General features: G+C 31.8%; 1 protein-coding gene across 5 annotated transcripts in view; it reads left to right on the forward strand.

Annotated features, from left to right (window-relative positions):
* SNX13 (sorting nexin 13) overlaps positions 1-18,056 on the forward strand; it is a 120,856-nt gene that overhangs the window by 75,370 nt on the left and 27,430 nt on the right. For all 5 annotated transcript variants that reach the window (XM_019727202.3, XM_088797713.1, XM_019727210.3 and 2 more), the window contains 6 exons: positions 109-208; positions 950-1,143; positions 7,381-7,485; positions 8,094-8,226; positions 12,229-12,266; positions 17,231-17,300. In XM_019727202.3, coding sequence (XP_019582761.3) covers positions 109-208; positions 950-1,143; positions 7,381-7,485; positions 8,094-8,226; positions 12,229-12,266; positions 17,231-17,300 — 640 coding nt within the window. The remainder of the gene's footprint in view (positions 1-108; positions 209-949; positions 1,144-7,380; positions 7,486-8,093; positions 8,227-12,228; positions 12,267-17,230; positions 17,301-18,056) is intronic.

Raw genomic sequence — 18,056 nt, forward strand, 5'->3', positions numbered from 1 at the left:
GAAGGGAAAAACCTTATTTTTATTCCTTTTTTTTTATGCCTACATAAAGATCTTTAATCTAATGAGTGAATAGATGAAATATTAACCTACATTCGCTTATATTTGTAGGAAATAAATACTGTGAAACTGGCAGCAAACTTTGGGAAACTTTGCACAGTCCCTCTGGACAGCATTCTTGTAGACAATGTTGCACTACAATTTTTTATGGGTAGGTAAATCCATTTTATGAAAATAACATAGCCTTGACATTTTTTTAATAATTATAAATACTGTAAATTTTAAATAATATTAAGCATGCCAAATCTGTCTCTCTTCCACTCCTATTCTCTGAAATGTTCCTTTTTCTTTGGAAAACATTGAGGTGTGTTTATGAGAAATAACACAGTATATGTAACTTGTTTATATCATTGAGGGAGGGACTTTATTTTTAATACCATTTTAAAATATATAACTGTTAATTTTATTACTGTTACAGCAAATTGCTTTTATTTGGAGGGCATGTTCAGCAAAACTCTCTGATTCCTCCTTTTCATGATCAAAAACATAAATGCATGGTTTATTGAAGAGTTCAATCATTGTTAATATTTAAAGAACTATTAATATGTATTATGATTAATAATCTTTATTGATAGCAGAAACTGAATGTTGGTGAAGTAGTTTGTTTCTGATGAAGCTTTGGTGTAGCACTTTTATCCCCTAGAGATTTGGTCATTTTTATCAAAAACTTTATTTAAAAAAAATGCTTTTATTTGTATTTCCTACATAACTGGTATTTTTAGCTTAACCAATTTGTGATATAACTGTATTTTCACCTCAGACATTTGCTAAACATTTTTAAAATGTAGAGTTTTAAGTGTTTGAAACTTCAGTCCTTCTTACTTGTCATATAGTTGTATGCAATCAGAAATGTGTGACATTAATAATCTCTGTTGTGGATTTTGTTTGGTAGATTACATGCAACAAACTGGAGGTCAAGCACATCTCTTCTTTTGGATGACAGTGGAAGGATACCGAGTGACAGCCCAACAGCAACTACAAGTTTTATTAAGTCGTCAGAAAGATGGAAAACATCAAACCAACCAAACCAAAGGTCTTTTAAGAGCTGCTGCTGTTGGAATTTATGAGCAGTATTTATCAGAAAAGGTGAAGATTTATTTTTGTTAACTGTGTTTTTATCTTCTTTGGTAGTATCATTAGTAGTAATTTTTATAGTACTTGTAAATATCCATTACTCATGCTAGGCACAGCTAATTCACAAAAACTGTCTCATATAATCCTGATAACAGTCTTATTGTGTATCATCTTCATTTTATAGGTGAAGAAACTAATGTTTAGAAAACTGAATTAACTTGCCAACCAAGGTCATGAAAATACTAAATAACAAGTCAAATTTCAAGGTCACACACACTTTCGATTGAAAGACAAAATAGTTGAAAGTAAAAGGATGGAAAAAGATAAACCATGCAAACAGTAACCAAAACAGAGCTAGAGTGGCTATACTAACATTAGATAATAGATTTTAAGGTAAAAATTGTTACTAGAGAAAAGAGGAACATTTTATAATAATAAAAGGGTCAGTTGATCAGTATTATAAAACAGTTATAAACATAACAATACCCCCAACATACATGATACAAAAACTGACCAAATTTAAGGGAGAAGTAGATAATTCAACAGTAGCAGTCAAAGAGAATACCTGTTCCCCTTAATTGATAGCATAATTAGATAGAAAATCACCAAGGATACACAAGAATTAAGGAACACTATAAACCAATTAGACCTTTCACACCTGTAGATTACATCCCCTAACAACAACATAATATACTTTATTTTCAAGCACACATGGAACATTCTCCAGGATAGACCATATGTTAGGCCATAAAACAACTCTCAGTTTAAAAGTATTAAAAAATTATACAAAGCATGTCCTTTACTTATAATAGAATTAGAAATCAACAACAGAAGAATTTTGGGAAATCCATAAATATTCGAACATTAAACAGCACATTCCTAAATGGTCTCTGGGTCAAAGAGAAATCAAAAGGAAATTAGAAATTATTTAGAATTGAATGAAAATGAAAATACAATGTCAAAATTTATGGGGTGTAACTAAAGCAGTGCTAAGAGGGAAAGGTGTAGTTTGAAATGCCTAAATAGAAAGAAGAAAGATCTCAAATCAACAGTCAATGTTCTCACTTTAAAAATCTGCAAAAAGAAAAACAAAATAAATCTAAGGCAAACGGAAGGAAACTAACGATTAGAATAGAAATCAGTGAAATAGAAAACATAAATAGTGAAAATCAATAAAACAAAAAAATTTGTTCTTTGAAAAGCACAACAAAATTGACAAGCCTACAGCTAGATTGGTCAAGAAAAAAAAAAAAAAGACAGATTCACCAATCATGAATGAAAAACAGAACATCACCACCAACCCTATAGAAATTGAAAGGACTATAAGCAAATATTATAAACACCTTTATGGCATCATATTGCACAACTTAGATGAAATGGACAAATTTATACAGACTCAGATTGTCTAACTACCTCAAGAAGAAATAGAACATATAATAAATAAACAAATGTAATTACTAATTAAAAATCATCTCACAGAGAAAAGCCCAGGCCTACACACTTTCACTGGTGAATTCTATTCGACTTCAAGAAGAAATAATACCAATATTTCATAAATTCTTCCACAAAATAGAAAAAAAGAAACCCTTTTCAACTAATTTTATGAGACTAGTATCATTCTGATACCAAAGACAGATAAAGCCATCACTTAGAAAATTACCACTAGCATGAATGTGGACATCAAAATCCCCAAGAGTACTCCAGTACTTTTAATGACTATGACAAAATACCTTTTAATTTATACTTAGCACAAAAATTGTATTTGAATTTTATTTGAAAACTGCTCATTAGTGTACTCGCTTACATTTTTGCCTTATTAAATACATCATACTTAAAATAGTGAACAGTTCTAAGAATAATGGTATAACAAACACCTATATACCTCATCCAGCTTAAGAAATAGAACAGTCAGTATAGTTTTGAAGATCCCTATATATTCTTCATATGTCCTCACCCCAGGTTCATCTGCTTCCTTCCTTCCTGGGGAAGCCAGTTTCCTGTAGTTATTCACTTACTTTCCCATATAGTTTTGCAATACATTATGTTCTAAACAATATATTGCTTAGCTTTGTTTTTAAACTTTATATAAATGGGATGATACTGTGTGTATTGCTTTTTCCTCTTTCACCTTTATATTTGAAATCCCATAATGTTGATGAATGCAGGTATAGTTCATTTTCAGTGAAGTATTTCATTGCACAGGTACAAGAATTTATTTACTTTTGATGATGCTTATGAGTATTTAGTTTCTTTCCATTTCATTTCTATTCACTGCTGCTCTGAATATTGTTGTTCATGTTTTTTTGTGCACATATTTAAGAGTCGAGTCTGCTGTTTGAAAACACTGTTTTAAAGTATATATCTAAGTCTTTTGCATATTAATTGTTAAAGTTAGTTATAGAGTAAATTATACTGTAGTCCAGTAGTTTGGATTACAATTATAATTGAAAAATCAGGAAATTAAGTTATTTAAGTCAATTTCAGCATTTTCAAGATATCATTTTATAGTTTTCTGGCTCTTTTTTGTTTCTGTTAAAAAATCAACGATTAGTTTGTTATTCTTTGTAGCATTGAAAGACATCCCATGTCTCAGGAAATTCTTCAGGACACAGAAAGTCCCAGATTTTAGCCATGGATGCAGAAGGTTGAGGAAAACGTACAAAACCCATCCTGTGATTCCAAAAATAAAGGCTGAAAGCAGCACGTTTTTGTGTCAGATAATGTCATGAATTATCTCCCTTCTGTAGTCATTGCTATTTTTTACCTTGACCCCTAATGTTGGCAACCATTATTTCCTCCTCGTGATAATGGACCCTCTGTTGTGTATCACTCTGAGTGCAACTTAAGTGCATTGCTATCATGATTGTTAGCAGTTCATCTTTCACTTTTCCTATCCTGTGCTTTGTATTTTGATAGGACTGTTTAATTTTTTTAACATTATGAATATTATAACTATGTTTTCTAAAAGTTCAGATAATAAAAATGAGAATAATTACAATACCAATACCATCATGAGCCAAACATCACCGAAAGAGAAGACTAAATGACAGGGTTCTTTTAATGACAGATTGAAGGAACCATACAACTGAATTAGAGTAAATAACCAAATAGACCTTATTGCACAACGTGCAAAAAATACTTTGGGATTCATCATGGTGGAGAAGGGGATATGAAAGCAAATATGGAGACTGAATGTTGTAAATACTTTTAAGTCAATAAAAAGTTCTTTACGTCTCCCCCAAAGACCCCAGTGATCACTTGAAAATAGTGGCTATTGAATTAGTTTGGGCATACTGCACAAATGAACACACATTGGCCTATCTTCCCTTGATTATTTTGTAAAAAACTGAGTAGATTACATTTCATGATTCAGAGGTTTCCACTGAAATATCCTATGGGTAGACAAGAGAAAATTTTCATGAAGGTGATTTCGTACTTGAAAGTTTAGAGCAATTTCTGTCAGATCGTATCAGCAGTCATGCTTTCTATAGTGTATTGTATTACATCAAATTGAGGCAACACGAGTATATTTTCTATAGCTCCTAGGTACTTTGATTTGAACACAGGGAGTTTTAGATGTTTTCTTGATTTCTCAGATTTTTAATAAACTTCTAAAAACATAAACTGTGCTCATCTGTCTGCATATTCAGCAGACAGTACGAATGTAAATTTTAACAAATTCCATTTAGTTCATAAACCATAAACTTCTTTCCAAAAAAAACGAAAAGATCTTACCTGCTAAATACCATGTGCTTCTTCTATACAACACGGCTAAATGGGGATATCATTCGCTATGAAAGCTTTTGGTCAGTTTTTAGTTCAAAACATGTAGAAACAATGAGATTTTTGACATTATATGAATGTCAGGAGATGACTTTTTTAACATTGACTTTAAGATGGTATCGTTGTTGCCAGTCATAGAAAAGATGCTGAAATATTGGCTTGCAGTAAAATCATATTTTCAAAAATTCGGACAAGAATAATACCTCCTTTAATTCAAAAATAGATCAAGAAAGTGTATGGTGAAAAGAATTACAATAAACAAATTTGTATGCTTTTTCTACAAAACTGTTGCATAATCTTTGAAGAGGCTAAAAGGGACCTTGAAAAGGACGGACTGACCTGAGTTGTTTATGTGTAGGCTATAATAAAAACTCGTACAGTGAAAAAAATGACTCATTTTTTGGAAATAAGACTATTTGAGAATTCAAAAAAAATATTATCAGAGACAGGCTCCTTAAACCGAATTTTCTGTTTCTTTACTAAAACTATAATTTATTTAGAATCTACCTTCAATCTTCACAAGTTTAAAGGATCTGTGTGTTTTAAAACCATTTTCTTTAAGAAGGAGAGATTTAACTTACGACGTCCATTATACTGTGAAGTATTTAAAAATGGGTATTTTAGACATGGATAACGTATGTGAAGAATTCACAGATGCAAAGGATCTGATTGAGAAACAGCTGGTCTACCAAACAAGCCTGTAAATACAAAGGCAATGGACGTGTTTTGGAGAGCTGGAAAGAAATCTGTAGAGCACTAAAAACCTGCTATTATTGAAAGTAAAATCCCATCATTCTATGCCTAAATATTTTTTTTTTTTTTTTTTTTTTTTAAGGGGAACAGGACTTTATTTGGGAACAACTGTGTGTACTTCCAGGCCTTTTTTCCAAGTCAAGTTGTCCTTTCAATCTTAGCATTCAGCTTCAAGTTGTCCTTTCAGTCTTAGTTGTGGAGGGCACAGTTCAGCTCCAGGTCCAGTTGCCGTTGCTAGTTGCAGGGGGCGCAGCCCACCATCCCTTGTGGGAGTCGAGGAATTGAACTGGCAACCTTGTGGTTGAGAGCCCGCGCTCCAACCAACTGAGCCATCCGGGAGGCAGCTCAGCTCAAGGTGCCATGATGAATCTTACTTTCAGGGGGCAGAGCCCACCATCCTTGACAGGACTTGAGGAATTGAACTAGCAGCCTTGTGGTTGAGAGCCCACTGGCCCATGTGGGAATCGAACCAGCAGCCTTCGGAGTTAGGAGCATGGAGCTCTAACCGCCTGAGCCACCAGGCCGGCCCTATTCCTAAACAATTTTGATTGAAGTACATTTAACTTGGTGTCATCATATTGGACTTGTAAGGGAAAGAACTATGATGTAGGCTTAAGAGCAGAGCTGAGAGTCAGTGAATTTTGCATTTGATTGTACTCAGTTATACAGCTATGTAAAAGAAAAGGGTATTCTAAAAGCTGTGGGTAGATCAGAGTTTTATTAAAAAAAAGGAAACAGACAAAGTAAAAAAATATCTTATGGAGAAAAGCACCCCTTTTCCCCTCTGAAGTGAAACAACCACCACACAACTTTCCTTAATCCACTAACAAGAATTTTGAATTAACAAGAGAGCATTAAAAGTTCTGTAGCCCTTTTTCTACACATTTATACCCTGATATTTACTTATTTTATTTTTACCTTTTCTCCTTTTGTTGATTTCTTCATTGGGTTCCTTAAATATTCTGTTGGATAGCATGGAGAAATTATTTAAACAATACATTCTTTTGTTAGTTCCCCTAAGAGTTACCATCCTTAACCTTCCTTTTCTCCAGAGCCTTCAGAACTAAAATTTCAAGTTGACATACTAGAGATGACCATATTCCTAGCTTTTCAGCATTTTTTGTCCTTTCAATAAAGTAATTTTGCACATTGAACATCAGATTTTAGAAATTGTTGGAACACATTAACTTTTCAGATTTTTTTTCCCTTTCATATTACACTGGAACTTTGCTGTAGTGTTACAAAACCAAATTTACAATAAAGGTAGTCTTTTTTAAAGCTCATTCAAAAGGATTATTTCTAGTAGTAAATGATAAGTAGCAAATGGCTATTCTTTTCGCAATTGTAGTAAATACACATCCAGGACTACTGAATGCTAAACACTAACTCCTAATGACAGTATTTCGTATGTGCCAGACGTTGTGCTTTTATGCCTTATGTAAATCTTGTAATCCTGTGATAACCTTATGTAGTAATACCTCCATTTTGCATATTGAGTAAATGTTTGTCTACTTATTATATACCATGTGATGGTGAGAAGGTTCTAGCTCTTATTTCAGCCTTCTTAATCATCAAGGTGTCATTTACAAACCAAGGATTTTCTGCCAGTTACTTTCAATAATGATTCCATTATTTAATTATCCTACTATCAAAGCTTAATGTGTATTTGGAAATTCCAAAGGTCATTAATACTATTATTTTTCTGTTTGTTAGGCGTCTCCAAGAGTTACTGTTGATGATTATTTGGTAGCAAAATTAGCAGATACTTTGAATCATGAAGATCCAACTCCTGAAATCTTTGATGACATTCAAAGAAAGGTATTAAATACAACATTCATCATTAGATCTTTCTTAAAAATGTTATCTTCTATAGGCACGTAATTTGTTTTTAAAAAGGTTATTGAAAATTATAAAAGAGGTAACTGAAAAGATGAGTTATGGTAAAAATACTTTTCAATTACCAAAAAAGTAGACCAGTTTTGTTTTCTTATTTAATTGACAAGTGAAGAAAATGCTTATTTTAGGCTGTTTTTTTTTTTTTTTTAATCTGTCTGAAGAGCCACATAAACAGTCTTAGAATTTCATGAATTGATGATGTATAAATAATATCACTCAAATTTATTTTAATAATGTTCCTTGAGCCTTTATGGGGACTTGTTTCTTAGAGAATACTACTTCCTAGAACATTATGTATAACCCGCTGTCATGTGACTTGTATTGCAGTAGGACCCTTTCCAGTGCAATTTAGGAACTAGAGGGACAGAAGAAATCATTAGTTGTGACATAATCTTACTGCTGACATCTTGTAAATATAGAGCCTGTGATTCATTATAGCAAGACTTCAGTCTAACTTTTGGTGAACTCTTGTTAGTGAAAATGAGTACTGTATCTGTATTGATGATTGAATATCTTCATTTATGCAATAGGTGTATGAATTGATGCTACGAGATGAAAGGTTTTATCCTTCCTTCAGACAGAATGCACTTTATGTGCGCATGTTAGCTGAGCTGGATATGTTAAAGGATCCTAGTTTCAGAGGATCGGATGATGGTGATGGAGGTAGGTGACACACATTGCATGTGTATGTGCATGCGTGTGTATTCCTATATATTCTGCTTACCAAAACAATGACCTTTCAGATAAAAAATAAAAAATTTCTTGAAGCCCAAATAGAAATTGTAATGTATTTAAAACTATAAATGAATGACAAAGTTCAGTTACCTTACTAAATGAAAATGTTGAAAATTTAATGGCAGATTAGAATATGTAACTATAGAAGCCTTGAATTCTTAAAGAAGAATGTTTTCCTGAGTTTTGTCACCCAAATAGTTTATGGTAAGTAATAATATTATGACTGACACTAGGATTATTGAGAAGATTAAATGAGAATAACAAGTAATGATTCTGAGAGTGTACTGTAAATTATAAAGCATTATTTAAAAAGTACTTTTTTTCTCGCTTTAATTATACCCTTTTCCAAATCCTGTATCATAAGCTGGAAGAAACTACAACAGTCTTTATTCCAATCTTTCCATTTTTTCAAATGTGGATACTATGAGCTTGGTATAGTGGAAAAAGCAGACTGTGAGCGTCAGAATATTTAGTCTTTATCCCTGGTCTACTGCTTATTACCTGTATGATGTTGGCCAAACACTTAATTTCTTTAAGCCTCATTTTTCTTAGTTGTAAATCTGGAATAATATTCTTCTTATATAATATATCTTTCCTCATAGTCATTGTCAGATTTAAATGAAATTATGTATATAAAAGTAATTTATGTACTAAAATACAAATATTGGTTTTTATTAGTAGGAAACAATTAGTTATTTAATAATAGTGGGGAGACAGCCCGTAGAGCACAACAAGGCTGCAGATTCTTGGGCCTGATGACCATTTTACTTGTGATCCAATTCAGAAGTTCTTATTCAACTGTGATTAAATGCCTAGGGTTTGATAAACTTCCTGGTATGGTCTAAGCAAATAAGCGGTGTAAATGACAAGTAAATGAGAAAGACTTGACTAAGTAATATTTTAAGAGAGTACTTCGATTATAATCATTTCCTTATGAATAGGTTTATGGACCAGACCATTTGGGGTTGGAGATGCAGTAGCGATTTTAGGTGGTGAGCACTGCATTAAAAAATACCTTTATAATGGAAGTTTCCTAATTTTTAAAGGTTAAAATTCTTAATTTTAGCCTTCTCCTCTGCCCCCCCTCCAATCTACATTAGTGAGATTTTAGTTTTCAAATAATCTTAAGAAATCTAGTTACAGAAGTTTTCATTTGAGTTATAATAACTTTTGTATTGATTATTGGTCTAATAATTTTGGGTTTTTAAATTAATACTGTTTCTGGCTTATTTATTTGTAAAATTTGAATACTATTTTAACCGGATTTGATTGCATACTTAAGGAAGTTTTTTCTGTTTGTTTTTTTAAGGAGTACTCTAGGGGAGCTGAACAGTAAAATTCACTAGACCTCGAGTTTACTATATAGTATATCTGTATTTAGTGTCTGTTGGAATATCTCTTATAGAGCTGCTGTGAAATTTACAGTAGCAATTCTGCTTCCAGAAAGGATTACTATAAATACTTTTAATGTTATCTACTTTACACATTACTTAGTATTGTGAAATCTATATCCTTTATGATCCTGAATGAGAAAGGAAAATCGAATCATAATCAACAAATTGTATGAGCTTCTAAGTAATATATAATTTAAAATGATAATAGTAGCAATATATTCTGTGGGAGTAGTTTTGGATGCTGTAGTGTAAGAACTCTTCCAAAGTCTTCTAAATGGACTTTTAGCTTCCACTCATATCTTTCTAGCCAGTCTATCTTCTTTTATGCACCTAATGGAAGCAAATTATGTCTCAGCCATCTCAAGCTTCCCAAAACCTTGTACTTACTTAAAACACAAAGTAGATTTAATTTTTTTTTTCTTTTTGCATCTGGTTTTGATCTGAAGTAAATGTACTTCTCTAATACATCAGTCATTGAGTAATCCCTCCCATTGGAATCATTGATTGTAGTTTGGAATTACATGGTATGTATCTTTTGTATTTCTAGGACATTGCTTTTTAACATTCAGTGTTCTAATTGATGAGCTTTTATATATTGTATCACTCAGAAATTGCCTAACCGTTTTTTGAAACCATTTGAAAAAATGGGGAATAATGCGTATAATATGAAACATTGTTATTAAAAATAGCTGTTAGATTTATTGTCTTTATCAGTGTTTAGGCTTTAGGAAGTTAGTACAACTTTTTCAAATAGTAATGCTTATGATTTTCTTGTTTTTATAAGATCAGTTAGTCAAAAATAGGCCTCCCCCACATTTTTTGCTATAAATTCATTTTCTGACTTTCAAGATTAAGCTTCTTGACACTTGACTATATTTTTAGACATTCTGAAATTTTGGCTACTTTGCAGGCATTTATTGAAATAATTGTCTAATCCAGTGTTTAATGTGTAGCTGATTGTTAGAAAATGCAAGCTACAATTGAGCCTAAAATTAATAGGCCAGTCCTTATCATGTGTGATAATACTCTGGTGGTTTTTCTTTGCTGGGGAAGAAGTTTCATTCCTATTTAAACTTCAGTAGGTAGGTAGGTAGATAGCTGGATAAACCATCTCTCATCTCTCTCCTCTCCTCCTCCCCGTTCTTCCTTCTCTTTCTCCTTATTTGTGATTGCCTTCTTTAGTTCAGCTTTAAATTATTTTACAAGTAGATATTTTCTTTTTTATTAAAACATGTTCTCACAGTCTTTTAAAATATTTAAATTGTTTTCTGTTTTCAATTTTGTCACATTATTTTTCTCAACATGTCAAACTGTACTTTTTTTTTGTTTTCTAAGATTTATAGGCAGTTATCAAATTCTTGATTAAGTGTGGACCTACATTTATTTTAAACTTTATTTCTGCATCTTCTTATGTTGATCAAGAAATTAAAACATGCCTTGTTTTTCTCCTGATTTCACTTTTAACTTGACTTGTGTTTGGTGGGAAGCTTTAAAAGGTGGGCAAAACCACAGAGGTAGGAGGAATATTATTTCAGTAAGGAGAATAGAGAACTGTTTGTTTATTCATTTCAGTTATCACCTTGCTATTAATCAAGGGGTAATCATAGGTGAAATTTCCTTTTTACCTTTTGTCACCAAAGGTCTAAGGAATGAGGAAAAGTTCTTGGGCATTTAGAACTGTTGAAATTGGAAAGCAATACCAGCTGCCTTTTTCTGAAAGTAATGGGCATTTGTTTTGAAAACTCCTTTAGAGATCCAAATTCTCAAATAATCTCTTAAGTGCTAGAAACCATATATTAACTTTATAAACTATAAGTGAATATTGCTTTGCCATACATTTGAGTTTTTGACGAGGGATATCTTAATGGTAACTTAATTTGCTCAGATATAGATAAAATCCTAAGGGAAAAGACATTTTAATAATCTATAATTGACTTACAAACATAGTTTTAGTTGCTTATTAAATTAAATGGCATTGCTTATGGAATTTTACGTATCTTTTGTTCTATTAGTTATATATTTTAAGAATCTATACAGCTAATATTTTTGAGCCAAGTCTACCAAGAATAAGTAAACTTAATAGATATATCAAAAATGAATCTGTTTTTCACACTAAGGAATAATTTTATTGGTAGTAGCTCTTAATCCAGTGAGACAAATAACAAAATACCTCTGTCATATCCTAATGGACTTCACTCTGCATGTTTACACTGTATTAGACAACTTAATATGGTACTATGAGGATGAAATATTTAATACTTGCTGTCCTGTACATGAATGCCTTTTTCTGTGTGTATGTGGAGGCAACACACACACACACACACACACACACACACTTTTTTCACTGAAATTCCTGACTTGAAAAACCATGGGACTTAAGGGAACGGGTGTTTGGGAGTAGTGTGACACAATTTTTCTTTACTGTTCTGTTATGTCTTGGCTTGTGTGACTTTCATTCTTGGTATTTGAACCTTAGATAAAGCAATTGTTTCAAAAGTTTTTGACTGTATCCTAAGTTGAATTTCCCTTCCCACAGAATCATTTAATGGGTCTCCTACAGGAAGTATAAATTTGGTAAGTACTATTATGAATACTTTAATTATTAAAGTGGCTTGAAAATTATATGAAAGGCTGAGCCTTAACATGTAAATAAATGATATATTAGAAGCCCCCAGGCATCCTTTAATATTATAAGAAGTTATGCTTTTAAAGAAATGTTAAATTCACATGTAAGGCATTTGTGAATTAGAACTTAAGAGTAAAATTTTCATTTTTAAAAATGGGCATAGGTCATAACTGCATAATTCAGTTGTATTTGATAAAAATTGATTTCATTATTTTCAATCTCAGCATTTCATATTTTAAAATGAGTGATTAATGCTATAATAGGCAGTAAATTTGTGACATAGAAATGTCTTCATTAGAATTAGTTTTCTCTTGTATTTGGAAAAGAAATGTAAAGCTAGCTGAGGTATCTGAAAACTTGTAGATATTTCTTTAAGTTTACAATATAATAAATGCAGGTGGTTATAAAACACATTTTTAAGCATAGATAGTCTTACAGTGAATTAAGCAACTAATCATATGATTACAGTTTTAAGAATGACATGTTTTTAGCATATGAGCTGTCATTGGCATTTCATGTATACAAGGTGAAGTATGAAATAATGAACATTTCAGTTTTTTAATAGGATATCCATCCTTGCCATTGAATAACTTATTTCATAAAATGCTACTACAAAATATATATAACATATATATAACACACATATATAACATATATATGACATATATGTATATATACATATATACATATGTATACACACACACATATATATGTCATATATGTTAGTGTTCTGTAAAAGTTTCAGTTCAGAGTTTGGGGGTATATATAGGAGGAGATTATTTTCTTTGTTTTTCCTTCTACTTACATTACTTTTTCTTCCAGACTTTTTGTAATAACTAAGTGGTTTAGAGGTCCATTATCTTATATTGTCTTCTGTACTACTACACTTATTTCTAAAATCACCTTATTGAGTAAATGTTCTATTACTGTACAAAGTATAACATTTAACAAAACACTAAAGCAAATCAGCCATACTGATATGTCAGTTATTTTGTAACATTTAAAATTGTTTCCTCAATCATTTGGTATCATTACCATTTATTTTTTATAATCCCATAATTTTATAACAAAACTTGAAGTTGTGGAACGTGAAGACAATGTTAGCAATAATGTTCATTATATAGAAAAAAGTTTCCATATGTGATAGAACGTTTCCTTGCTTTGAAATTTTCTAGTATTCACATTTGTAGTGCTTGTACAAGTGTTGAAACACTAGTAAAAAAATATTTTTTCTTTTATTCATATCTGGAATAAATGCTTTTTTAAAAAAGAGAGACCTCTTTTGTCATATAGTGATATAAGCCAGAACAGTCTTTGGATAGAAAAAGTTATACTTGAGGTCAGTAGCTTGCAATATTTTATTATTCAGATCAATCAATTAAATTAAAGCTTTAAGTAGCTGGAGATTTTTGGATCCTCTTTTTTAATACATAGGCATTTTAGTGGATAGCTGCATTTAAAAAACTTTTTTGAGGTTATAAACTAGATCGTGATAGTTTATTCCAAGTTTATTCCAGTATACTAAACAAAGAAAATATTTAATGTGTGGTGTTTTACTCATTTTGCAATTGAGAGTGGCAGGTAAATTATAAGCATTTGTAACAGTGCCTTTTTAGTTGTTTTTGCTGAGTTCATTATCATAGTAAATTTGAATTTTCGGTTTTTCTCTTGGCATAATGTTAAACACTTTTTTTTTTTTTCAAATTCAAGAACTCCTAACCCAAGGATTACTATATACAAATGGGATTTTATTTCAGGAGAGGATTATGTGTTTCTTTGGAAATCAGTTTTCTATTAGTAATCAATACTTACAGTTCTAAATCAGAATGGAGTTTTTAGTTACTGTTTTCCCGAAAATAAGACCTAGCTGAACAATCATCTCTAATGCGTCTTTTGGAGCAAAAATTAAATAAATATAAAAATTTTATATTTGTATTTTATTAATATAAAACCAATTAATATGTAATGGTTTTATAGTGTATTGTATTATATTATATTTATTATATTAATATAATTATGTTAATTATATTGGACCCGGTCTTATAGTAAAATAAGACTGGGTGTTATGTTAATTTTTGCTCTGAAAGATGCATTAGACCTGACTGTCCAGCTGGTTCTTATTTGCGGGGAAACACGATAATTAATATTCTTTCATCAGTGTAACTTTATATAAGTCTACTTGATATTACATGTAGTTATAACTTTGATTAATGTGTAAGAGGTGTTTCATCATACTGTTTTTATCATATTTAATGAAAATAATACTTATTAATTGTATATTTTAAATGTGCTAAAAGACATTTATATACAAAGTCTTTAACAACTTATGGATTGCTAGTATAAGATGCTGGCATGTTTAAAATAGTAAGTAGCTTTTAGCTTTATAAATGCTACCCTACAAGGGAAGGCTACCGATAATAATAATAATGCTTTTTTGAAAAAGTTGATTGTTTTTAATTGGAAGAAGATCAGAGTAGATAACAATCTGTAGTTTGTAGAATACTCCCATTTCCTCTGATTCTTCTTTCACATAAATATAATATTAAAGCAATGGCTGTGCTATTTCTATCATAATGTTTTAGTGTAGGTCATATGAGCACTTGAAAATAAGTGCATTCTTTTTTTTTTTCCCAAAGTATTTTCGTTCACATTATATCCTGACAGAGTCATATAGAGCAGGTGTTAATACCGTTATACCATTGGGAAAACTGAGATGCAAGAAAGACTAGGTGATATGGCTAAAGTCCCTTATGGTATCAGCGATGATGCCTGGACTAGACCTAATTTAAAGATTTCCCACTTGACTTGACCAGGGAAGTACTGTGGATATCTGTATGGAATTTTCACATTTTGCTTTCTTAATTATCAGTCTTCAGCATATATGCTTTTGGCTTTCTTCTTAGAATACAGTTGCCTTAACTTAAATGCCTTTATGTCATAACTGGCTGTATTAAAGTCATTTAGATGACTTTTCTAGTAATGATTGGTAATATCACATTAGGACTCCAAACTTCATTCAGAGCCTGTGGTTTTTAAAGTGTGAAATATGTCTGAATCACGCCTGTTTGTCTGAGTTCCGCAACACCCTTCCTAAGTTCAGTGATTTACCACGAGGAATCACAGGCCTACTCATCCTCATGACTAGGAATTATGACAGCAAAAGGATATAAAGCAAAATCAGCAAAGGGAAAAGATGCACGAGTAATGTCCAGAGGAAGTCTGGCGCAATTTCCTCTCCCATAGAAGTCACATAGGACAAACTTAATTCCCCCAGCAATGACTGTGACAACGCATGTGAGATATTACCACTAGGAAGCTCAACTGAGACGAAGTGCCAAGGTTTTTATTGGAGGCATGTCACATGCCTAGTATGTACCAAAATTTCAGATTCCTGGGAAGAAAGCAGGTGTTCAGCATAAACTACGAGGTCGGACAGTTAAGTTCGTGAACTCATCCTAGAAAAAGTGCTGCATACCTCATGGCTGAATATCAGTACAGTCACCTTCCAAGTACTCCCCTTGGGAAGCTATGCACTGATGCCAGAGCCTAGCCCACCCTTCAAAGCAATTTTGGAACTCATTTTCTGGAATGGCCATTAGAGTTGTCATCCTAGTACACTTGATGTCCTGAATGGCATCAAAATGCCTTCCTTTCAATATTTCCTTTATCTTTGGGTAAAGAAAGAAGTTATTGGGGGCCAGATCAGGTGAGCAGGGAGAGTGTTCCAATACAGTTATTTGTTTACTGGCTAAAAATTCCCTCAGAGGCAGTGTTGTGTGAGCTAGTACATTGTCATGATACAAGAACCATGAATTGTTGGTGAAAAGTTCAGGCCGTCTAACTTTTTCATGCAGCCTTTTCAGCACTTCCAAATAGTAAACTTGGTTAACTGCTTGTCCAGTTAGTATAAATTCATAATGAATAATCCCTCTGATATCAAAAAAAGGTTAGCAACATCGTTGCAGCAAGTTCGCGAACATAATTGTCTGACTTCGTACATTGTACAAACAGGTCGTGTGAGCCACTCTTAGCAATTAGGGAATCGTGGGAACCTTCCCTAAATCTAAATTCCCAAACGCCATTCAATGGCCAGCCTTGCAAGCAGTTCTTTCTAAGGAAAGCAGCTTCAAGGCGGCTATATTAACTCTTTTATAGTCTGTCTGCATTATATGATTATGTTCTTTTCTCTGTGTATGTGGGTGTATGTATATGTGGCAAATTTTTAAAAATTTAGACCCAAAGACTATAGTTATAAAAGATGCATTCTGGGTCAGTCAGTAATCTTTGTTTGTGAAATTATTTTTAAAAATTAATTATTTAAAATCTACTTTAGGCTATGGATTCACTTTGTTGAATAAGTAATCATAATAATAGCTAACAGTTTTTTTGTATTAGGCAGTCTTCTAAATGTTTTAATGTCTTCTCATTTAAACCTCACATAACCCTATGACATAGGTGCAATTATTCTCATTTTACAGATTAAAATTATTTCCAAATTAACAAAAGTGTTAAATAATACAGAGTGGGCTCTATTATTTTTCAACATTTAAAAAAATTGAAATATTAACTTCAGAATATGTCCATTTATTTTTATCCACATTTTTTCTTGCCATATATTAAATGTAACCGAGAAGTAGTAGCAAATCATAGTATATGGACAAGCAATAAAGGAAGAAATAATTTGATTTATTAAGTTGATTTCTAATTTACTTTGTTTTATACTTTCCTAATCTTGGCTCTTCGCTCTCTCCTGCGGTATAAATAGAATTATTGTTGAGGGATGAGGATACTAATAATATAAAACTTACATGGGGCAAAGATGAGTGATGCATATATGATGTAGAATTCTTGAACACCTTTTTCCCTGTAAAATTAAAATACCTTCTTTCTTGATTTTTTTTTTTCCCCCCAGTCTTTGGATGACCTTTCAAATGTATCTTCTGATGACTTAGTACAACTTCATGCTTACATTTCAGACACTGGTAAGAGACTTTAATATATCTATATTTATTACTTAAAAACTATTGATTATTGTTACTCTTACATTATTTTCTACATTTATTTCTACAAACCATTCTTCTGTTCTGTAATCATATTTTTAAGTTATTTTTTTCTTTTTGGCAGCATGTTCTTCATTAAATTCTATGACGTTGATTTCCTTGTGTATGTGGGTATTTCCTTTTCTCTAAGGTTGTCAGTGCTAACATTTTAAAAAGCTCAAATTCTAAACATTTTGTCATTGCTAATAAACTCTGAAAGCAATCTTTTCCTCTTTGTTTGCGTCTAGCTGATCAGTGTCCGCATAATTGTTACTAAATTGTTTTGGGGCCGATTTTAGTTCAATATTTGTTTACATGCATGCAGAGTCAGATTAGACAACTGGGTAATTGAAGCTTTTAGGTATTGGAGTTTGTAGAAGTTCTAGACATGCTTGGATGAGGTGAGAAACCTCTAAGATTTTGTGTCTCAATCAGCATATGTGCAAAATGGTTAGTGAACTGAGGGAAAAAAATCAATTTTCATCATTGCCATTCGGTTATTAGATAAGGTTAGTAAGTAGTAGATAATGATGGTGTTCTTATCTGGCCTCTCACTAGTCCTAGAATATAGGAGTATTTTGTCAGATTGCATGTTGAAGTATAAATATATGAGATATATACCTCAGTTCAATCTCATGCTTACATTTTAGATACTGAAATGAAATTATAGTGGAAGTGTAGTTTAAAAGATAATTTGCA

Source organism: Rhinolophus sinicus, chromosome 4 (assembly GCF_057876585.1).
Source record: "Rhinolophus sinicus isolate RSI-liver-muscle chromosome 4, RSI-T2T, whole genome shotgun sequence".
NCBI lineage: Eukaryota > Metazoa > Chordata > Mammalia > Chiroptera > Rhinolophidae > Rhinolophus > Rhinolophus sinicus.